This window comes from Pelodiscus sinensis, chromosome 3, assembly GCF_049634645.1.
Source record: "Pelodiscus sinensis isolate JC-2024 chromosome 3, ASM4963464v1, whole genome shotgun sequence".
In the NCBI taxonomy this organism is placed as follows: Eukaryota; Metazoa; Chordata; order Testudines; family Trionychidae; genus Pelodiscus; species Pelodiscus sinensis.
The window spans coordinates 169,706,987-169,732,426 of NC_134713.1; the positions used below are offsets into that span (position 1 = coordinate 169,706,987).

Below are 25,440 nucleotides of genomic sequence, written 5' to 3' on the forward strand. Positions count from 1 at the left end.
GTCCACTCCACCAAACCCATTATTTTGAAATAATGGGCTGCAGAATTTGAAATCTATACTGCTTTTCATCAGGAGTACCACTAATTCCAAAATAGTTATTTTGAAATAACGGTAGTGTTGATGCTTCAATGTCACTATTTCAAAATAACTACTCTCCAGAGTAATTCAAATTAATTACTCCCCAGTGCTTCCTGGGGCTCTAAGTCCGAGGTGGTACATCCACATTAACAGACCTTGCCTCGGACTAATTTCAAGGCTTCCCCGTAGTGTGGAAGCCAATATATTTTTTTTAAAATACACTCCTCTGTAATATTTCTTTCACTTTGCTTTTTTCTTGATAAACAGAAACTAGATTTTTTTTGTTAGCCTCTAGTAAGAGTCTTTATTTGACCATCTTTGTCCTCTCTCTCTCAAACTTTTGAAAGATCCACCAGAATATTTTGTTTGGAATTGCAAACAACCACTATTCTCCAGGTTTTCTTAATTCTGATGTTCTACTCAAAGGGGCAAAAGACAATCTCAGCTTTCAGATATTTATTGCATTTTTTTTTAAAAGACCCTGCTGAAAAATAATACAGTAGTCATTTTATTAACCTGCTTTCATATTTAAGTTAGCAAACAATGTAGAAAATTCCAAGTGTTAACATTCCAATATAAAAAAGCTAGAAAACATCACATCCAAAAGATTCCAATCCACAATATACTTCATTACCTTTACTTGGTGCTGATTTTCTCACAGAGGCCACATGATCTTCAGAAATAGCAAGACGTCTCAAAACATCAGCCAATGCAGCTTTTAGCACCGTGATTTCATCTTCTTGTTGCTGCACTCTAAGCTCAAGAGCTGAAAGACGGTCCTGGACATCAGATGTGCTTGCAGCAGAGATGCTATCATCTATTTGGGAATGGAGGGGAGAGGAGGGAAAGGAAGGGGGAATTTAATTGTTTTCTTCAAAACTAAAAAGAGTTATAAAAATGTACAGTGCAATCTTCTTCATCAAAAATGCTTGGGGGATACTGAAGACATTTGGATAGAGGTAATAATGGATAAGTATTGGACCCTAAGCATAACCAACACAAGGAGACGATTAAGGCCTTTAAATCAGAGTTGGGGAACCTCTGGTCTGTGGGCCGCATGTGGTTCATCAGGATTAGCCACTGACAGACCCCAAGGTATACCTGTTTGTATACCTGAGTATCCACAGGCATACCCCTTACAGCTCATATTATTGGGGATTGCAGGGGGCCATGACAGGGGATACTTAGGAAAACAAACCGTCTCACGACCTGCCAGCTGATAACTCTGGCAAACTGCATGTGGCTGGCACACCCAAGGTTCGCCAGCCCTGCCTTAAACATTGGAATCTAAACAGGGCACGTGCTTGTATTGTAATGGGAACAAGATTCATTCTAGACAGGACAAGGCTGTATTTTCAATTTTAATATAAAATATGTTCATACATTTTCATTTCATACATATTCTACTGCAATGTTAAAGAAGCATTTTTAGCATCTTTCTCTTTAAAGTGTGAGACAATTAAAAAAACCAGTTTAAAAATGCACAACTCACCAAGACAAAATTTAATGAAGTGGCAACTCCAATTTAAAAATATTTTAGCTCAGATGTTTTAACTTGTTACTGTTTTTCTTTTTACTGTTTTTTCACATTACCACAGCGCATGATCCAAAAAAATATACTACTTTATAACATTTGGCATGAAGCGAAGAGAACAGAATAAATATTCTGTGAAGGGCTCCAAAAATTTTTTGGCCACACAGAAATAGATTAGTATTGAAGGCACAATCTGGCCAAATCTATTCTTTAGTGGTAAAATAGGAATTACAGCTTCTGCATATTCTTTGCCTTTGACAGCTCACTGCATTATTTCTGCCAAGCCAAAATAACACATCATAGGTTTTTATTTTTAGCATAAATCAGAGTCTGAGCATTACAAATGGATTGTACAAAATATATGTCACACAAACAAACGGTATTCATAAAGGTATCCTTTTGTGAATTTGGTATTCTTAACACTCTAAACAAAATATTGTAAACAAATGTTACAATCACAGAGGTTCATAAAGTTTTACTTATTTAATACTGATGAATGACATATATGAAGCACATCCATACCATCAATTCATATATAAAAGAAAATACGCAAATAATAAAGTTCTTTATTTTTTCTGAAATGTTATGCACATTTTAAATTTCTCGCCACTAATTAAATGAATTTCAATTATGGAGAACAATTTACATTTGTTTTTAAATTCCTATTCTTAAAACCCTTCATTATCCAACATGGGATGATCATCATCAGCATCATAAGAAAAACTGCAACAATAAGCCAGTTATGTTGTCTTAAGACAAGGAAGACATTAATTGCAATTAAAAGTAAAGGTATATAGGTTGGACCTCCCAGGTCTTCCACCCTCAGGACCTGAGTGGTCCCGAAGGAGAGTTTTTGCCAGACCAGGAGAGGTCATTTCTGCCCCCTGCCACCTCCTCCCACCGGTCCCTCAGCCTGGCTCCCCTCCTTGCCTGGCTTCCCAGCAGACTCCCTGCATGTGACCAGTCCTGCTGCCCTACCATGGCAGCCCATGATCCCATTGCTGGGGCTCTCAGTTTTGCGGTGGCAAACCACTGCTCCTGGACCCACCAGCCCTGCTGCAGCAGCACCGGCCCCGTCAGCCTGAAGTCTCGCCACCTCGACTCCCACCCTCCCCCTCTCCCCGCGATGGATTGCTGCTCAGCTGCCAGAGTTCCCGACCTAGCCAGTCCTACCAGGACAGCACCAGCCCCACTGCAAGGGTTCCTGGCCCCGCCAGCCCTACTGTGGCCATTCGCGGTCTCGTCACCAGGACTCCTGGCCCCACCGCAGCCTGCTGTCATGCCAGCCCCCTGCCATGGCGGAGTTCAAGGTCCCCTTAGGGCTCTTCCCTGTGGACCACAGATGTTGCTGGACCAGGGAGTCCCAGTTGAGAGAGGTTCAACCTGTACTGGAAGTATATCAAAATAACTATACAGATCTTTAAAGCTCATCTTAAGCTGGGAGCAATCCATATCAAAATACCACAGCTATCACACAATATTAGAGACGTGAGACAGCAGGTAATAGACTAGTCGACTAACTGCATAAACAGTTAGTCAACTCTTGTATAGACCCTGGGGATGGGGACGGCAACCAGTGCAATCTGGCTCCACTCATGGGGAGCCCTTTGCGCAGCTGCCTCTGTATCTCTACGTAGGGAGCTTGGACCCCCTACTGATACAGAGGCAATGAAGGGGGGAAGGCAAGTAGTCGACTAGATTAACTGATAAGCTTAGATTTCTCAGTTAATCGACTAATTGACTACTCATTCACATTCCTACATAATATCTGCCTTGATACTCCCTCAAAACCAATTAGCCCAAACTGAAATGCCTCATACAGAAAAAAAAAAAAACATAATAAAAAAAACAATGAAAAAGAACAGCAGTCAAAGGTCTTAGAATGAGTAAATCCCAAGGCTCTAAAAGTATAGAAGAGATTACTATAAAGCATTTGTAAAAAGAAACAACCAGCTATCTTTTAGTAATGTTTAATCACAGTGTTGAAAGCCAGATATTACCATCTCTCTGTGTGAAGTCTAAAAAGGTATACTACTTCATGCTTATCTACACTAGCCCACAATTCAGATTTGGGAGTGTGAATAGTAGTGCACAATAAAGCGCTGCACTGTGTCGATGCTGTTGGATGAACTAAAAGGTTCCTAGTTCACACTAAGGGTACGTCTAGACTACCGGGTTTTGTCGACAGAAGTTTTGTCGACAGTATCTGTCGACAAAACTTCTGTCGACAAAGAGCGTCCAGACACATTGAGTTCTGTCAACAAAGCAAGCTGCTTTGTCGACAGAACCCTGTAGTCTAGATGCAACCCTACAGGCAATAACACCTTCTGTCGACAGAACTCTGTCGACAGAAGGTGTTATGCCTCGTAAAATGAGGTATACCAGCGTCGACAAAACTGCTGAGTTCTGTCGATGTTATGTCGACAGAACTCAGCGGTAGAGTAGACGCTGGTATAGTTTTGTCGACAAAAGTCCACTTTTGTCGACAAAACTCAGTAGTCTAGACACACCCTAACATAGTGCTCTTCAAACCAGAGTATAGTAATGTAATGTAAACTAAGAACCCTTTAGTTCATGTTCACAATATCCAAATGGGAGGAAGGGTTACAATACTGCACTTGGGTATACATTGCTATTCATGCATCTGTAGTCCAAACTGCATGGTAGTCCACAGACATTCTTTAGTGCATTCATCTAATTCCTTGATTAACACAAAGACTGGATATTTAAGTGAAATACTGTCCCATGCAAATTACTATATTTTCAGCACTGACATCAACTAAGTCTCTGTTGTACTGGAACTAGGTATCAAATAAAATGATCCTCTGGAAAAGTATTTAGTAACTGGATTGAGTCACTCTCATTTTCTGTAACTGTAGCTGCAGAGAAATTGTTGCTGCCACTAGAAACTTACAAGAGAAGTCAGAGAGCAGACCTGCTTTGACATAACTATAAAGATCAACATCTAGAAAACAAGGCTTATAGCATGAGAGAATTAAGAAGCTCAATCTATTTAGTTTATTCAAAAGAATGTTGAGAAGTGTCTTGAACACAATCTACCTGTCCCTATATGGGTAAAAGATTTCTGAGAGTAGACAGCTCTTTAATCTTTCAGAAAAGGGTACAATAAGATCCAGTGGTCAGAACCTGAAGCTAGACAAATTTAGATTAGGAAAAGTAGCAAATTTTTAACATTATTGTAATTAATTACTGGAATAATTTACCTGGAGATTTCTTTATCTCTTAAAGTCTTAAATTGAGACAGCATCTCTTCCTAAAAGAGACATAGATCTAACAGAAGTAATGGAATCAAATAAATTTTTGGGGGGAGCTGTGTTATGCAAGAAATCAGACTAGAGAATCACGACGATCTGTCTGGCTTTTAATTTATTAATTTGAATCTTAATAAGCAAAGACAACCTCCAAGGAAGAGCAAGGGTACTGTGACTGATGTTAAGGATGACAGTAACATTCTAGGATGATGATGTTTTAGTATTCATTACTGTACAAGAGAAACTGATATTATAATAGATTATGGGTATAAAATATTACCAATATAGAATGAATTACCTCAAATTGAAATGCTTAAATGCAAAAAGCAGAGAAAAAAACTCAGACTAGATTCCAAGAGATCCCACTTCCAAAAGTGCTTGTAAAACTAAAACAATTGGATACCTAGTTCAAGTTACGTTAAAAGATGCCTTCAGACTGAATATCACTGTCTATAATCCAGATCATTACAACAAATGTAGGACATTGGAAAATTATACTGCTCTCCTCCTTGGCAGTGCTGCAGTTTCCAAAACGAATTTTCACAGATTTTCTGCTTCCCTTACAAATGTTTCCTTGTCACCTAAATAGCATTTATTTAGGTCACTAATTAAAATATTTATGTATTTGTGTGTGTGTGAGCCTAAATATATAGACAGACAGACAAACACACATACAAAGTACAAAGGGGCAATTTTTCACATTCTAGCTGCCCAGCAAAGCAGCTCCAGCGATCACTAAGCCAAGAGGAAACTACATGGCAAACAGGAAATGCAAGCAAAGAAACCACTCAAACTATACAAAATATGAACAAGTACCACTTTACTTTAGGAAGCCACATGCAATGGCTTCAATGTTTCAAAATTCAGAAGCACAAAAACAACCTGCATGACATTCTGTTTTCTAACACCGCAAGTACTGCCTACTACATTACCAATGATTTTATCACAGTTGACTTTGCTGCACTAACCTCAGTGTTTTTGAAAAGCAAACAGGAATAGCACTTGAATATTGTAATTCAACAATGTTTTCTTAAATCACATCTAAACAACCACTGATTTCCTTCCCAAATCTAAGCCAGTTTCTAAAGAAACTGTAGTTACTATGTTATTATTTCATTCAAATATACGGCTGTCATTTAACAAAATAATAGCAGTAAATATTTTTAAAGGCTCAAAATATTTATTCAGTACCACATGAGTAAACAATGTTACAACAGAACTTACAGGACTCATGGTAAACTCTTCATCACACACAGCAATGAAACACTTTTTTACTTCTAGAGTAAAATTTTGGTCCTATTGAAATGAACTGGATTTTTTCCCCCATGGATTTCTAGAGAGCCAGGATTTGGCTCATGAAATTTAAAATAGGGATGTCAATGGCTAAGCAGTTAACCCCTTATTGGGTGATGCTTACCGGTTATTGATTAACCAGTGGCCCAGCTGGCCTGGAACAAAACCTCCCTGCCCCTGCTGCATGAGGGCGTAGGGTTGCCAGGTGTCCAGTTTTGAACCAGACATTCCAGTATTTGAGCTTTCTGTCTGGGAAACAAATTGAGAAAATACTGGACATATAAATGCCCGGTATTTTCTAATTAAGTAAGTTTTGTTATTATCATGAGTATCAGTACGTAGTTGCGTATTGCCTGGCTGGTAGACATGTTCACATTGAGTGAGCGTGTCTACCAGCCAGGCAGTACACAACTACACAGGAGAGAAGAAGGCCGTGGGAGTGGGGGTAGCGGTGGGAGTGGGAGTGGGAGCGGGATGGAATCCCCAGGGTCAGACTCACCCATGCATCCCGGGCAGCAGTCCTGGATCTGCGTGCACCCAGGCAAGCCCAACCCTCTCCAGGCCGGTTCCGCCCCCAGCCAGCCCTGCTCCCCCCATCCCTCTCCTGGACAGTTCTGCTTCCTGCTGGCCAGTTCCTTCTCCTGATCTCCCCGACAGCCCCACTCCCCCCAACACTCTCCGGGCCAGCCCCGCTCCCGGCTGGTCAGTTTCCCTCCCTGGCCAGCCCCACTCCCCCCCAATTCCCTCCAGGCCAGCCCTGCTCTCTGCTGGCCGGTTTCCCCCCACCCCAGCCAGCCCCTCTCCCCCCGACCCTCTCCCAGACAGCTTTGCTTCCCGCTGGCCAGTTCTTTCCCCTGATCTTCCCCAGACAGCCCCGCTCCCCCCGACTCCCTCTGGGCCAGCCCCACTCTCTGCTGGTCAGTTCTCCTCCGGCCAGTCCTGCTCAACCTCATCCCCTCCAAGGCGGCCCTGCTTCCCGCCAGCCATTTCCTCCTCTCCCGCCAATCTCCCCAGGCCAGCCCTGTTCCCCCTGACCTCCTCCCAACCAGCTCCTCCCCCTCCCCCCCGAATCTCAGATTAACTGTATCCGGTATTTTTTTGAAATCACCTGGTAACCCTATGTGGAGCTGGTCCAGCCCAGCCATAGCCGCTGCACTGTGGGCACTGTAGCCACACTGAAGCAGACCACCATGCCGTGGGTGGGAATGGCACACTGGACACAGGGGTATGCTCCAGCCCAGACAAGCTGGAGTGGCTTCCCACCTGCCCCCTTTTAAGCAGTTAACATAACATTTAACTGGTTAACATATTAAATGGGACTTTATATCCCTATTTTAACATTTCTAATTTTTTAATATTATTATTATTATTATTATTATGGATTTAACAATTTTCCCATTTAAATTTAATAGCTTCATTTTCAAATCAGGGCAAGGATTTTTGAGAGGGAGACTGGAGCATAGTACAGGGAATGGTGTACCCAGAACTGATTATTTTGATTTCTAAAGAGTATGCTTTGTATTTATGTTTTAAGTAGTGCTCTTTGGTCAACTGTGAGTGCACTTACCTCTCATGAGCACCTTGTTGGCCTAATGTGTGTGCCTGCACTTCCTTCTCCCTTCCCCCCTTCCCCTGCCCGGATAAAGCAATGCCCCAGGGCTTCCTCCCTGGAGACAATGTCTTTGTCCTCTTGAACTTCCTGGCTACCGCACTCCAGCTGCGCCACTACAGTTCAGTTCTCCATCTGGTGTGCCTCAGTGTTCAGGTCATTTCCCCCAATGGCTAATGGGAGGCTTCAGGGAACTGAAGGGACCACAGAGATAATTAAAGAGACACAACAGATGGCTTCTATGTTGCACCACCTTTCCCTGCACCACTTCCCTGCAGCCTGGTCCTGTTTTCCACTTTACCTCAGAGCCTTGTCCTACTGGAGTCCCAGCAATCAGTTAAGGTTCCCATCTCTCTCCTCCTGGCTTCAGGTGGGGCTGTCCCCATTCAGGATAACTCTGCCAGCCTGCCACATGACAACCACACTCTTAGAGCTACAGCAAGATACTGAACTCCTCAAGGACCTTCTGGTCCTCGTATACTAGACTGACTCCGTCTCACAAAGCCATTCTAAGCAGCTTGGAGTAGGGATGTAAAATCCTGTTTAATCAATTAACCGGTTACCTGTTATGTTTGACCAATTAACCACTTAAATCGGGGTGGGCAGGGGCTACTCTAGCCAGGCTGCAATGCCAGCAGCCCACGGCAGACTGCTCTAGCCCAGCCAGCCCTCCCAGTTAACCCTAACCAGTAAGCATCATCTGGTAAGGGTGATGCTTACCGATTAACCAGTTAACCATTCACATCCCTATTTGGGGGGACCCTGTCCACTGCCCTTTTTTGGGGCATGGTATGGCAGGGCCACAAGGGCACAAGCAAGGGGCCTCAGAGGGTCTGGTGTACTCCTTCACACTTTGTGCACTATCATTGCTTTATATGCATTAAGCTTGACATAATAGGGAACATTACCAAAGAGGTCATAATACAGATTAAAACAAAAAACAGGACTGTGTAGCACCAGACTAACATGGCTACATTTCTACCAATATAATACAGGTTGAAATTCTCTCAACTGGGATTCTTAGGTCCAGCAACATCCATGGTCCTGCATGAACATTTCAGGACCAAAGAGACCTGGTGGAGGGCCATCAGTAAGGTTCCCTGTGGGGCCAGCAGGGCAGTGGGCTTCCCACAGGAAGCAGAAGGGGGGGTGCAGGAACGGAGGGGAAGAGCAGTGCTTAGCACGTGACAGCGGAGTTACCCAGCAGGGCTGGAAGATGTGTGGCTGCCCAGCAGCGCTAAGAGCCCTAGCACAGGGCTGTCCAGGGAGCACCAGTGCATGACATGTGGGGCTGCTCATAGAGTCATGGCGCAGCACGCACGGGACTTCCCAGGGAACCCCTGCCCATGGTGTGCACGACTGCCTCAATTCCCAGCGCCAGGCTGCTCGGTGCAGCCATGTGGGTCAGCAGGGCAGCGGTGCCAGGAAGTGAGGAGGTGGCTGGGAGGACAGCATCTGGGCTGGGGGCTGGTGGCAGGGGTCCAAAAATTATCTCCTTTGGTTCAGCAAATCCCTCATCCAGGACCAGTCAGGTACTGAGGGTGCTGGACCAACCTATATAGATATGAAGTATAATACTCAGTAGCTACCTAAAACTTTCCAAGTCTAATGCCACAATGTGGGGTCTAGTTAAAAGATGCTGTCATCTGTACACCTGATCAGCGAGAAATCTTTTCTGAGGTGTAAAGCAAAAAAATGTACTTAAAAAAAACAAACAAACATTAAAAAACCGGAAAAGGGGGGAGAGGATGAAATTAGCATGCACACAATTTCAGAAATAAAAACCCCAAGAGACTAGAGTCCTCTTTTCATGTACCATGTACAGATACAGCCAGGGCTTTCGAGCGGAGCGCGGAGTTGGAACGTGGAGCAGTGAAGCTGCAGGTTTTTGCCCAGAGCTGGAGTGGAGCCGGAACATAGAAAATCTTGACTGCTCCACTGCTCCAGGGTTTTATTTTTTTTTTTTCATTTTCAATCCAAAATGAATGATATTTTAGCAAGAAAGTCCTAAAGGTGCCAAAAAGTTTCAGATTGTATAACAATTGAAATTAACATCTACTTTACCACTTTACGTAATATGTCACAGTTATTCTCACTTCAGCCAAAATCAAGATTTAATGTACAGATACAAAATTACAAAGTTTTTTGGAGATATGTTTTATTAAAGAATCAGATAATTATCAGACATCCGGCAACACTGCAGACTGCTCCCGCCCTTGTGCCAAGGTTAGGCGAGTATGTACTCACATAGATTAGTTAGATAGCTAGATTAGTATGTGTTTATTTTCAGCCTTGCAATGTGTAGCCTCGTTACAGCCCAACAATTAATGTTGTAGAAGAGCGATAGCACGTACTAACGCTATGGCAAATACCAAATTTCATGGATATATCTAAATTAAAGCATTTTTGAGATAGTAATTAAAAACTTGGAAAATATTTTGAAAATTTTTATTACAAAATTGCATAAGAAAAACTAACTTGCAATTTATAAATAAAAATTTATATTAATTATGTATATTAAAATACTTCTTACTTTGTTAAATCTGCAAGAAACATGTTAAAATATACTTTAATAATCATTTTCGGTAAAAAGAAGATGCAATCATTTTTATCCAGAAAATCCAAAATAAATTGGAAATACCTTAAGTGGTTAAGATATCACAAGCAGGTACATTATAAAAAAAATGTAATGCTTTTGTTCATTGCTTTTCGAAGATCATAACAAGAAACATTTGGATGCGATAGCAGCACAAGAAGATTTGGCTATGGCTTCAATAAAAAAATTAAATCTACCCCCCATGATTGATAGCCGATTTACGGAAAAGGATCTCAACGAAGTCTTTACTTTTGAATTTTAAAAGCCCAAATTTGGGCTTTAGGGAAAAGCAAAGAAGAAATCGGCAACGTGCAAGGTGGAAAAGGAAGTAAATGGTGAGCTCAAACCATGTAGCTTCAAGACAAGTGAAGCAAGTGCCGTGAAAAGTAACTATCCAGCGGCTCTCGTTACAAAAAAGGACCAGGAAGATGAGGCAAAACAGAAAGCTGACACTGCTAAACGACGTTCATCTGGCTCTTTGAAAACACCCGGAGAAAAGATTTTTTGCGGAGAGTCATCTGAAAAGAAACCCAAAATTGAGCAAACAATTTGAAGTGCTCAAAGCTTACAGTCACCATGTATGCCAATACTTTCTGTGAAGGGCTGATGGAAATAGTTTGCTTGAGTTCAACACTGCTCACTACCTTCAGGCTAAAGAACAAAGGATTCCAAAAAATTGCAGGTGAAATGGGTCAGCAGCTTGGTGTTTTGACGTGGCATGATGTGGTTAATCATTTAGTTGTCAGCACAGCTGAGTCTGGTCACAAAGAGCTCAAGAAAGCTTTGGAGAAAAAATTGTGCTACCTGAAAATGGATGCAGCAACCTGTGGAAACACAAATCTCCTTGCAATCAAAGCTCAGTACTACGAAGAAAGAAAAGATAAAGCTGTGGTAAAAACCTTGGACATAATCCACACTGAAGGGTGTCACAATTCTTCCTGAAAAGTCAAGTAAAAGCTATTTTAGAAAAATTTGGGATCAGTGAAAGGCAAGTGCTGAGCATCTGCATTGACAATGCAGCAAATATGACATGTGCCGTCAAAAATTTCAGCGAGAACAATGAAACCATTTCTACCTCTGAGAAAAGGGATGTGGACAGAACTGAAGCTATTTTGCCTGATGAAGGAACTAAAGGAATGGATGAAATCGAACTCAACATGGATGCTGCCGCGCAATGGGTTAATGACCCTAGCCCCATACTTCCAACATGGCTTCATGAGGACGACTCAAAAGTCTAACTGATGAGGTGTGGTATTCACACTCTTCAGTTGGCAATCTGGGATGAACTGAACAAAGAACATGCGAAGAAATGTATTTGAAGTGTTCTGCTTGACCTACAGGGGGGTAACTCAATCATTGGGTACTGTGACTTGCTGGGGTTCAACATTTGCGATGATTGATCATCTTCTCTTTTTCAATCTTTCTGTGAACAAGTGGCTGCTGCTGGAACAAGAGAACTCAACAAAAGCTGAATGGAACGAAGTGAAGAACCTGTGAAACCTCTTGGCAAAGCCAAACAAAACAACCATGAATCTTCAAGCTGTCGATGTAACCCCAGGAGTTTTAAAGAAGGAATGGCGAAAACTGTCAAAATTCTTGCAAGAAAATGGTGGACAAATTGCAGAAGGAATTCGGTCCTTCATGCAGAAACGCGAAGAGAAGCTTTTTGACAATATTCATTTCCTTGCTGTAGTTTATGTTGACCCACAGTATCGGATTCTTCTTACCTCAAGGAAAATACCAAAGGCAAAGGAAGGGCTCCTTGATATTGCTCGACGACTGACAAACAAAAATCTATTGCTACATTTGAACTTGGCAAAAGAGGTTGAAGAAAATGAAGGACAACAAAAGGAGTCATCAACAATTGAATTTGCGGTTTTGGAAAGTTCACATCCTTTAGAAATAGCAGGCTATTCTCAAACTTCCGTCTCCACTCTGAACTTGTTCGAGTGTCCATCCCTGAAATGTCTTCAGCCATCACAGGGAAATGGAGATAATTCAAGCACCAATTCTTCAGAAGATGACAACTTCAAAAAGAAATTGGATAAACAAGAAAGACACCGGCGAGTTTCTGCGATTCATAATTGTAATGAAGCATTATTCAAGAGAAATTTTCGGGAAGATTGTGAGGCGATGGAGTCTATTGGTAGGCTAAAAGTTAAGTCTGTTTTTTGAGGCCATTCACAGCTACCCACACCGCTTTCAGGCTGCCTGTAGAATTGCTTCGAGCATGCCAACAACTCAAGCTAGTGTAGAGCGACTGTTTTCGGCTTTAAAGTTAGTTTTAAATGATCTGTGGCAGGCTACGAAAGGCGCCTTGATTGCTGCAATAATTTTTTACAGATTGACTTATGAATGATTCTAGTTTGTGTCATTGTTGATTACATTTAAATTGTTTTAAAACTCTGAATAAAAATATTTTTTTTCAAAATTACAATATGCACTTTTTTATTTAAAAATTAATTTGAGTCAGAGCACGGAGCGGAGTTGGAGCAGAGCTGGAGCAGTCACTATTGGTGCCAGAACCGAGCTGGAGCAGAGCAATTCAAAAATTTGATTGCTCCAAATCCTTGGATATAGCATTACAAAATGCTCCATACTAGTCTGCTAATTCGCCTAAGTCCACTTCTAAAATATGAGAGTTCAGTTTCTCTGCCCATTCAGTGCTAGAACTCTTTGCCAGAAGCCCCAATGACGTACCAGTAATGGTACAGGACACACCTCCAAAAACAATTCTCATAGGCCACCACGTACCAAGACTTAGCAAGGTAATCACGTTTGAAAATCTCCACCTTAGTTATCAACTATTTAATGGAAACTTGAGCTGGCTACCTAAATGTAAAAGAATCCATATCAAACCCTTTATAATGGGCTCATAATGATGAGAGACTCATCAATTCCAATATCAGTCCTATATGTCAACTAATTCCTGGACAACATGCACAAACATCAAAAAGTTTGATTTTCAAGAAAAACAACATTTGAGAAAAACAAATTCTGGCAAAACCCAGCACATGGAAATTTAAACCACAGAGTGGAAAAGCCAGCATTTCATCCAATAAGCCACGCAAACCACAGATATTTTTACACCCCTTCTGCCAACACACACAATTTTCCCAGTGAAATGAAAGCCCCTTCAACGTGGGAACACAGCCTAAATGTCCTGTGTTCCCAGGACCAGAATACAGATCCAGTCTCATGATTAAACTCTGTAAAAACGAAGTGGTAGCCAACAATCCATTTTCATTACAATCTGAAAGCTATGATGCATGTATCTCAGTTGTCCCTTCGGTGCCACTTTTTGGACAACCTGCCATTTTTGTTCTGAAGCCATGACTCATCTGACAGTTTTAGGATCATTAGAAACATATTTCCAGAAAAATTACTCAGAAAATTCCTTTTGCAATCATTTTCATTGCCCCAAGTACCCATGGGAGCTGCAGAGCCAATGCCTGCAAACGGGGCAGTTTCTCTGCCTACGCATCAGACATGCTCGGTGCTTCTGGGATCTGCCTGAGTAAGTGCCATCCAGCTAGAGCCCACACATCCTGAATCTCTTCCTGCATCCAAACCTCCTGCCCCCATCCAGAGCCCTCTCCTGCACCATGAACTCCTCATTTCTCAATCCACCATGTAAGCCTACACCCTCAGTTGGAGTCAGTACCCACTCTCAAACATCAATCCTCTAAATCCTCCTGGATCACCATTCCACACACCAAACCTCTCAGCCCCACTCCCTAAAACACAGCTCTCTTCTGCACCCGAGCCCCACAACTGAGCCTGCATCATCCACCCCTAGGGTTGGCCAGGTGTCCAGTATTCACCCAAACAGTCCGGTATTTTCGCCTCCTGTCCGGTAAAAAAAAAAATTCAGAAAATACTGGACACCTAAGATGTCTGGTATTTTCTGATTTTTTCCCCCCAGCCAGGAGGCAAAAATGCCGGGTACCTGGCAACCCTACAAACACTCAGCACCCGGCCTCAACTATTATTTTCCTAATCAAATGCAATCATTGTGACCAGAATAGTTAACCGGTTAAACAAATTGTTTAACTAGTTAACCACCAGCTATGTGCAGCAGGGGCTGCCCTGGCCCTAGCTCTGGGCGATGGGGGCTGCTCCAGCCCCACTGCCCATTGTAGCCAGGGTCCCACCAGCTGGACCCCCACATGGGGAAGGACACTTCAATTTTCCGGTTAGCCAATAAAGCAGGCCAATAAGGGTAAAGCATATGCATACTGGTTAACCAATTAACCTTTAGCATTCCTAATGACTAAATATGCTATGCACATTACTCAATGTTTAAAGTGTAATTTCTTGGCATTTTCTGTTTTTAACATACTAATACTTATTAGACGTTATTACACAAGAAATTATTAACTTAATCTACTATTTAGATAACACAAAAAAGGAAAATTTCAGATATAAAAATTAGCTTTATTATTATATTGCATCTCCAAAGAGTTTAACAAACATTTGTATCAGATAACTATCTTCATTTTCACATTATACTACAAAATTTCTAAAATCATGTGAGACTTTTCTGGCTCTTATCTCAGAAAAAAAAAGAAATAGGAGGATTACAAACTTTTATTTAAAACTACCTCCATAATAACCACAAATTACAGAAGCTATGTCTCAGACTAGTCCAGTAAAGCTGCCTCTGGAAATATTCCGGTATTATCTCAATACAAGTAATTTAGAAACATATCAATGTATGATTCATACAGAAGACCATACACCGTATTTCATTGCCAACAATGGCCAGTATTCATTTCCTGCTTGTATAAGATTCCAGTAATTGTGCTGATTGTTTGAGACCCGTATTACATAACAGTCAATTTTATACTTGCCATTACTGAGTTTTGACAAAAATGTACATATTGAGATATATGCACATCTACACCACATATGTGACATTGATAGCCAGGTTGAATTGCAGATATACACTTCATTTTTTATTGTACCTTTTACCACCTCACCTACATAATGCCCATGAATTGCCATCTTTCTTAGGGTTTATCTAAGGTTGTGTACTGGCTAATCACACAAACCCAAACACATTTGCCCCTGCACCCCACCACTTCCTGAAGGCCCTGCGCTTTGCTTGCCCATTCCCTAAGATCCTGACTCCATCCCCTACTCTCTCCTTCACTACTCCTCCCCCCACCTTCACTTTCATTGGGGGAGGGGACGTGGGAAGGGGTATAGGATGTGGGCCGGGGCTGAAGGATCCAGAAAGTGGGAGGGGCTCTAAGCTGAGCCTGGGGGAGGAGGTTGGGACACAGAAGGGGGGGTGTGTTCTGGGAGGTAGAAGGGGACTCTGGGCTTGGGCAGGGTGTTGGTATGTATGGCAGGGTGGAGGATGCAAACTCTGAGATGGACTGTGAGTGCAGTAGGGAACTCCATATTAGGGAACAGGAAAGAGTGAGAGCTATACGAGAGGGCTGAGACTTTGGGCAGGAGATGGGTGTGTGGCAGGAGGTGAGGGATGCGGGCTCTGGCTGAGCAGTGCTTACCTCAGGCACCTTCCAGTCAGCAACACAGCAGAGCTAAAGCAGCACTGCCCCCACTGGCCACTTCCCAGGCTGTCCCCCCAGGGACTGGCCACTTCCTGGAGAAGCATGGGCCAGGGCAGGAAGTGAGCCTGCCTTAGCCCCGCTGCACTGCCAGATGTACAGTTGCCTAAAATCTTCTGGTTTGGCTTCAATATTCAGGGAGATAGAGCTCAATTTCAGGAAACTCCTAGTGAAACCAGGAGAGTTTGCAACCCTACGTTTGTTCCAAACTTCTCAGCAGCTGCCTTCAGTCGCTGTTTTTTTTTTTAACGCTGTGGTTTAAAATGCATTCCTCTTTTCCCGAATGGGGAATTCTTACCACCTTACCCCCAAATCCCCATAATCCTCTTGTTTTTAAATGCAAACTGGGCAATGAACTAATGCCAGGTTGACAATCCACAATCATAACCTTCCACAACAGTGAACGAGGAGATCCATTGCTTTTCATCAAGGGACAGAATGTATTTTCTAATAGCCTTAGGTATTTTGAGAGACGGTTTAAAGTAGTATTGGATACATAAAAGTGCCATTAAAAATATTTTAGAAGTGTTTTACCTTTGTTATTCTTAATATCCCCTTCACACTCTGAAGCCTGTTTAGTTGGACTCATGCCATTGGTTTCACAAGTAGAATACAAAGAAAGAGTCTCAATAACATATTTAAAAGTCTCTAAAACATTTCTAAAATAATTTGTCTGTTACACAGACAGAATGCATGTCAGAATTCATGATGCTGTGGTATGTTATTGACACTTGTTTCATGCCACACATAATTCATTGAGGAGTCATTCACCCATTCCCAGGCCTATGATATCATCCTTCACAGTTCTGCATTACATATTTTAAGTTCCACACGTGTAAAAAATAATTAATTAAAAACATTACAAATGTTGATGGGATTTTCTATTCCCTAAAATAAACATATGCAAATCTGATGAGAATGGAAAAGTTGAGAAACTTTCACAATAAATTGTACTGTAAGTTAAAAATTATGTATATTTTCTAACATTATGTATATGTGAACAATATTAGGGCTGTCAAGTGATTAAAAAGGAATTGTGATAATCAAACATTTAAAATAACTAATCACAATTAATCACACTGTTATCAATCAATTAGTATTTATTTAAACATTTTTTATACATTTTTAAATATAGTCCTTTCATTTACAACACAGAATACAAATATTTGCACTGTGAAAAGCAAAAGTCCCCCATCACAAAGACTGTACTGCAGTCTCTTTATTATGAAAGTTGGAACTTACAAATGTAAAATAATGTACAAAAATAACTATATTAAAATATAAAACAATGTAAAACTTTAGAGCCTCCAAGTCTACTCAGCTCTACTTTTTGTTTAGCCAATTGCTCAGAAAAACAAGTTTGTTTACATTTGCAGAAGGTAATGAATGCTGCCTGCTTCTTGTTTACAATGTCACCTGAAAGTAAGACCAGGTATTCACATGTCACTGCTATAGCCAGCATCATGAGATATTTACCTGAGAGATGTGCTAAAGACTCATATCACCATCTGAATCACATGTCACCAGCAGAAGACTGATCTTCTTTTACGATAGTTTGTTTCCACATCAAAGAGTGTTGTTCTTCTAAGACTTCTGAAAATATGCTCCACAGCTTTTGGAAGACACTGTGTTTTGTCAAATCTGCAGTCAAAGCATTCTTAAAATGAATAATGTGCTGGGTCATCATCCAAGATTGCTATAACATGAAATATATGGCAGACTGTGGGTAAAAGAGAGCAGGGGACATACAATTCTCTATCAAGGAGTTCAACTGCAAATTTAATTAACACATTTTTTTAAACAGCAGTTCTCTTTAATGAAGAGACATGCTGAAGCATGAAGGGACATAAAATATTTAGCAGATCTGGCATGTAAATACCTCGTAATACCGACAACAAAAGTGTCATGAGAACACCTGTTCTCGCTTTCAAGTAACATTGTATATAAGAAGCAGCAGCATTATCTTCCTTAAATGTAAACAAATTTGTTTCTCTAAGCAATTGCCTGAACAGGAAGGAAGACTGAGTGGATTTACAGACACTAACCTTTTACATTATCGTGTTTTTGAGTCATGTTTTGTCAAAAAAAAATCTATATCTTTAAATGCCACTTTCATTGAGCAATACTTTTTCCTTTTTTCATTGTTGCAAGTGCAAATATTTGTAATAAAAATAATATAAACTGATTACCATAAACTTTATAGTTTGTGTTGTAAATGAAATCAATGTATTTGAAAATGCTGAAAAATATCCAAAATATTTAATAAATTTCAATTGATATTCTATTTTTAACAGTGCAATTAAAACTGTAATTAATTTATCACAATTTTTTAAAATAAACTATGATAAATTAACAGTCTGAGAAAATATATAATGTTTGTGAATGTTTATATTATTTTGGGTGGCATGGTCACCTAATACTGAGAATTGCCAGGCAATCTTAAAAGACTCGTTTTCGGTTTCTTATTACTCTACCAAACTTTTAACAACTGGGACTGGAATTTTTCATACTAATGGTTTTCTTTAGGCCTTTTTTGGGGGGGGGGGGGGAGAAATGGAGGGATTTCCAGCAGCAACAGTTCAGCAGTTCAATTTCTGAAAATCACGCTAAGGAAAAATATGATTTGCCTATGTTAAAAAATTATGGTGACCTTTTATTTTGCATGGCTGTATTTTTGCAGCATGGAACTGAAGTCTGTGTCAGGTATGTGCTTTTTGCACTCCCAGTGAAAATTCAGCTAAATCTGGCCACACTATAAGACACTGAAAAACTGCAGTGTGAACATGCTCACTAAGCATACCTTCACATGCAGAATGACAATATCCAGCTACTCCATTAGCTCAAGTGGCAGAGGTCTGTGCATTAAATGTAAAGGTTCCAATCCTGAAAGTTTCCAGTCCCTTCTTCATTCAATTAAAGCAGGGGTGTCCAAACTTTTTTCAAAGAGGGCCAGATTTGATGAAGTGAACATGCGTGAGGGCCGACCATTTTGCCTGACATTCTTTGAACCATTAAAATTAAATGCAAATTAACTATTTTATGCAAAGTTTATTGCAAACGGCATACTTTTCATTTCGTCACATGGATGACAAATCTAAACAGGTGTTAAATCACTCTGCCTTTCATATCTGAAGGCCAGATGAAAAAAAAATCCAGGAAGCTGAAATATATGTCAGGAACATTGTAAAGTACATTACATATTATTGGTAATAAAGGTTGTCTGTCAACTTTTAAGTTCAAAAAATATGAACAGGAACATAACACCAAGTATACATGTTGTGTCAAATATATTTATAACTGATTTAGACCAACTGACTAACTGAGATTTTACAATGTATTCATCTCAATACATATGGATTCGTTGGGGGCCATAAAAGATAGATATTGCCAAATTACCTGGGGGGCCGTATTAAACCGGAACACGGGCCACAATTGGCCCGCGGGCCGGACTTTGGACATGCCTGAATTAAAGGGAAGGACCTGCTGTGGGAATTAATCAAGGTTGTGTAAAAAAAACCGCTGTCTGTTCAAACCTTGCCTTATTTCTAGCAAAAACTGGAAGATCTGTAGTGAATGAGACAACAGATTCTTCAGAAAGAAAAAGGGTAGTCACATAGTTGAAATAGTTGAATACTACCCTGGAGAATTCATGTCCCTGACAGGAACAGAATTCCTACGTGCTGCTGAGCAAATCACTTAACCAAAATTTTCACAGATGGCTGCTAATTATATGTTTCTAATTTTCTGACAGCCCAAGTTGGGATCCTGGGGTCTGATTTGCAGAAGTGCTGCAACCGGAATCTCAGGAGCTGTGCTTTGAACATATAAAGTGCTTCCTCAGGAAAGGGTTTATTTTATCGTTATTATAATTGTCAATGTAGTAATGCTAACTGGTAATTCTTCTGACAGAAAATCATAGAATCATAGGACTGGAAGGGACCTCAAGAGGTCATCGAGTCCAGCCCCCCGCCCTCAAGGCAGGACCAAGCTCCACCTACACCATCCCTGACAGATGTCTATCTAACCTGTTCTTAAATATCTCCAGAGAGGGAGATTCCACCACCTCCCTTGGCAATTTATTCCAATATTTGACCACCCTGACAGTTAGGAATTTTTTCCTAATGTCCAATCTAAACCTCCCCTGCTGCACTTTAAGCCCATTACTCCTTGTCCTGTCCTCAGAAACCAAGAGGAACAAATTTTCTCCTTCCTCCTTGTGACACCCTTTTAGATATTTGAAAACCGCTATCATGTCCCCCCTTAATCTTCTTTTTTCCAAACTAAACAAGCCCAGTTCATGAAGCCTGGCTTCATAGGTCATGTTCTCTAGACCTTTAATCATTCTTGTCGCTCTTCTCTGTACCCTTTCCAATTTCTCCACATCTTTCTTGAAATGTGGCGCCCAGAACTGGACACAGTACTCCAGCTGAGGCCTAACTAGTGCAGAGTAGAGAGGCAGAATGACTTCACGAGTTTTGCTTACAACACACCTGTTGATACAACCTAGAATCATATTTGCTTTTTTGGCAACAGCATCACACTGTTGACTCATATTCAACTTGCATACAAAGGATTTCTTTGCATTGTTTTAATTAAGTACCAATTTACAGCAGATTTTCTGAGAAATACTTTTTTTTTTAAATGTGTGTGCCAAAGCAGATGTCCAACACACTCAATCTGAATCTTTGAGATCGCTACATTACCAGGAGAAATGCTGGTATTTCCCATTAATGAAATACATTTACTGTGCTGCAAGCCATCTGAATTCATGAGTACAGATTTTATCAAGCAAGTTATTGAAAACCTCTGACATATTTCTTAATAATTTCTCGTTTATTCAGACAATAAACTATGCCTCATTTTTGTTAGTGGTGCAGTATAACACTAGTACATTTTTGCCTAGAAGGAAAACTGTGTTTCCACTTTTTAAACCTACCATTTCCAGATTTATTTTGGGATGCAATTTCAAAAACAAGAGAAAAACATTGAAGTCATTAAATGAGAACATACAACAACATCCTTTTTTATGGGTACAGTATATTTGGTACTATCAGGGCCGGCTTTAGGCCGATTTGCCCAATTCCCCTGAATTGGGCCCTGCGCCCTAAACCTGGAAGTGTGTTGGCGTGCTGGGCGCGCTGCGGGAGGGGGCATTAGCCCTGGAGGAGGAGCGCAGCGGTTTCTGTGCACCACGGGAGGAGGAGTTGGCTCTGGGTTTGGCTGAAAGGCGGGATTTTGTAGCTGGGGATCTAAAAGGGCTGCGAGTTGGTTTTTTTGGTCAACAAAAAAATCCCAGCTGCTGGGGCCCCGTCGAAACAGTTCGAATTGGGCCCCACACTTCCTAAAGCTGGCCCTGGGTACTATTTAATATTTGCAAATGTCACTAATTCCCAACTAACGAAGCATGCATGTGACAGTTCTCTAGTTTCATTTCATCTGAAGTGGGTTGATGAAAGTTCATGATACCATCTATATTTTTTGTTAGTCCCAAAACTGCTGGGGGGAGGGATAGCTCAGTGGGTTGAGCACTGGCCTGCTAAACCCAGGGTTGTGAGTTCAATCCTTGTGGAGGCCATTTAGGGATTTGGAGCAAAAATTCATCAGGCATGGTACTTGGTCCTGCTGTGTAGGCAAGGGACTGGACTCAATGACCTTTCAAGGTCCCTTCCAGTTCTAGGAGATAGGCAATCTCCATTAATTTATTTTAATTTAAAACTATTCTTAATAATTGTTTTTAAAGTGGTTTCAGTTAGTTAGGAGTTAAAGACAGTCTTTTTCCAAATGAGAGTGTTGAATGGGCATATTTTCACTGTCATTCAGAAGAGGTCCTTCTTTGTTCCTAACTAAACAAGACAGGATGTCGCATCTTTCTCACACAACCCTGCATTCCTATGTACAGTATGCCTCTAAGAGTGCCTACTGAACCCCATCTTCCTCCTAACACCCTCTAAGTCTGCTTCTTCCTCGCCTTTCCCCAGACTCCTTGATTCTGTCCAGTTTCCTAACACATTCCCTTTCTCTGAGGCCCTCTCCCAGGAAATGTGAGGGTTTGGGGGAAAACAAACTGTAGGGGGGAGGGGAATGGTTCTTCCCCCCCCCATTTTTATTTTCCAGAAGGCCAGTATGGAAAAATTGGAAATTTGGATAAAAACTGAATAGAAACAGTTATATGAACTATATTATCTCAGAATGAACAGTGAAAGGAGGAGGAAAGAAGAAAAACTTGAACTATGCTAGCACATCCAAGAATCATTTAAAGTTATATACAATACTAATTCATAGTGTAGTTAGTTTTGTCTAAAATTACACATGAATGTTCTTTTAAAGAGCTTGGCATTGTTACTGTAAAGTACCCACATTTTCTGTTGATCCGTAATACTGTGCTCTGTTAATAACATTACAGTTACATCATTTTCTCTAGAAACATGAGTTCCTTCTGGGTCTGCATAATAATGTCAAGGCAATTCCTGTGCCCAAAGGATGCAAACTTAATTTTTGTTTACAACAATATCGATGCTTTCTATTTAAATATTTTGTGGGGAGTTTCCTCTTTGCTCACATGCTTCAGGATAAAGACACATGTCCAACCCTAATGCTAGAGATCTATACCATAATTATACAAATTCAAACTAAGGATTTTATATTTATTTATTTCACAAATACACCAAACAACATTTTATGTGCTAAATTATAGTCAGGATACATGTCCATTCTTTAAAAAGTAAATGAAGTCTTTTATAAACAAATAACTACCTCAGATTCTTCAACTTCTCAGAAAATTTCCATCTTTTCCCAAGAAACAAAAAAACGCACACCTTTTTCTCCTCCAATGCTTTCAAAATTTCCAGAGATTTTATGCCTCTTAACTCCACACACTCCTATCTTTTTCCTGGCCCAAAAGGACCACCATGCTGCACCTTGCCCCTTCTTCTGGAAATAATGGAAGGTAGCAGCTATTTCTGCCAGGAATGGCCTCATATCTCATATTCATCTGCAAAGGTTAATGGAATATGGTGGCCATCTGGTTAAGGGCAGCCTATATCTTCAGCCCCTTTGACAGAGTTATTGATTTGCAGATGACTGAAGGCAAAAGTCAGAAACTCATGGAAACACATATACCCTAAATACTGTTAGAACTGTAGCAGGGTCGTCCTTATGATTTATGAGGCCTTACACACTTCATCATTAAACTGGTGCCTCTATACCCTATTTGCTCATAGCCATCCCTGCTGCACACAGACCCTTCAAAAGAATCCCTCCATTATTGACACATACCGAACTTCATATGCAGCAGACATTGTGCCAGCCTGGGCTCACAGTCCAGGGAGAAGGAATGAGGCGGCAAAGGATACCAAGCTGTCCAAATGTTTCACAATGGTGGTGAGTCAATTCCCTGGAGAGACCCTTGTAACCTTTCCCTAAGGCAAAATACTCCACATCACTACATTTGGCTCTGTGAATAAAGCCTCTGCCTAAGGCGACTGCAGCATATACTGGGTGTGCGGGAGCTCACCTGCTGTTATCTATTGTCCTGGCCATAAGCACCCATGGGAAAAAATAAGTGGGTGTGGAGCAACCACAAGTTCTAAGCTCCTCTCCATCCTTTCCCTTCACAGTCCTTGAATCCCAGCAGTTCTGGCTCTTAATACATTTAAAAGGCAGAGCTGCGGCAGGGTTGGTTCCCCGCTTATCAACTAATTGACTAGTCAATGGAAAATCCATCGACTAGTCAATTAGTTGATTAAACATCCCTACTTCACATACAGGGTAACATCAAACAATGCAATACTCAATGGAGACCACATCCAGAAAGAAATCTTTCCTGAACCTCAAATAGCACTCCCAGACTCAAAAAAAACTCATAATCAGAAAAGCAAGCTCTCCACAGATTAGGATGCCCCAACTGAAAGCTGCACAAGATCTTGCCATAAAAGCAGGCCAAAACTTGTAGACATGTCTCCCTGGCCACAATGCTCAATGCTCCTCTCCCACTCCCCCTACCCCACAAACACCTTTCGAGATCCATGGGTCTTATATAGTCTACAACAACATGTGGTACCTCATTCAGGACACTAAATACCCCAATAACAATTAGCTGAAACCAGACAATCACAACTCTTCAAAGAACTCACAGAGAAGAATGATAAAAGGCAAAAACTCTTCACAAAATGATCACTCCATATCCTTATTCTCCAATCCTTATCCTCAAAATAAATCTGCATAACTCCTTCAAAAGATGAATTCACTACTCTGCTAGACACCAGAAATCACAGACTTAATAAAGATATTAGATTTATGGCCTATTTAAAAGGATCTATAATCTACTAGCCCTACCCACCCATATTTTGTCCCATGACTGCCTACTTTACCTTGAATGGTCTCTCATAATATGTGTTAATAACTTATGCTGAGTAATCTGTTCCATCTTGTATTTAGCTATGACACTCGGAGAACCTGTCCAAGACCTGAAGAAAAGCTTGTGTAACTCCAGACTTGTGTCTTTCACCAACAGATGTTAGACCAACTTTTTCTCTCAGGATTGGAAAGATAAATGCTTGCAACACTGGTACAGGAAACCTATCAAATCTAGGGCTCCCAACATTTCAATACAGGTGGAACTAAACGAGCAACAGTCAGTGAATTTTTTTGTAACACGGAAAAAATCTAAGAAACACTTTGCTTTGGAGAGATAGGGGATAGAGCAGACATTGCTAAGTATCTGCTTAGTCTCAAAAGATAGGCTCTGTGACTCCCACACAACCACTCTGTCAGACGAAATTTACAATGGCTTGTAGCCATATTGAAAAAAAAAGTCACGTGCAAACTATGCATTTCAGTCATTACAAAGGAAAAGGAATTGGGAAACATAAAGGAAAAATTCCAACAACAAACGGCAGGAAAAAAGCTCTTCTTCCAGCCTAAGCTGAGAGACAGGAAAATCCTGCTTTGCAGAACAGATAGACCAATGACAATCCAGAAATGGATAGTAGGGAACTGAGAACATATATGTGAAACTACTCTGACTCCATTTAAGTTTTTGTTGTTCAGGTTGATATTGATTAAAAAATTACAATTTAAATGTTCCCAGTGAAGCTTCCAAATTAACACCTCACTGAAGTAATTAAACAAGGTGTGGGTGGAAAGTATAGTTCATGCCTTTGCTGCTTATGGGAGATTTTCTGCAATAATGATCATACTTGCCATTTTAAAACACTGGATATTTGGAGAATGGCACAGACATTAACTGATTCGTCCTCATACTTCTTCTGTCACCTAGGGCTGGATACACAGATCTGGATACTCAGGCTGAGTTTATATTGCGATGGTTATTTCCGAAAGGAGACTGCTACTTTTATTTTGAATTTAAAAAATCCTAGATTGTGAAGCAACAGAAGAATCTTAGAAAGAATTGAAACTGCTGAATCTCTAGCAGAACTGTTACTACAAGATGAACTTCTCTTATGTGGCACCCTCTGGAC

At 40.8% G+C, this 25,440-nt stretch overlaps 1 protein-coding gene across 6 annotated transcripts in view; it reads right to left on the bottom strand.

Moving 5' to 3' along the window:
- EML4 (EMAP like 4) overlaps positions 1-25,440 on the bottom strand; it is a 256,343-nt gene that overhangs the window by 104,955 nt on the left and 125,948 nt on the right. For all 6 annotated transcript variants that reach the window (XM_006133977.4, XM_075925435.1, XM_006133978.4 and 3 more), the window contains exon 2: positions 713-895. In XM_006133977.4, the coding sequence (XP_006134039.1) occupies positions 713-895 (183 nt within the window). The remainder of the gene's footprint in view (positions 1-712; positions 896-25,440) is intronic.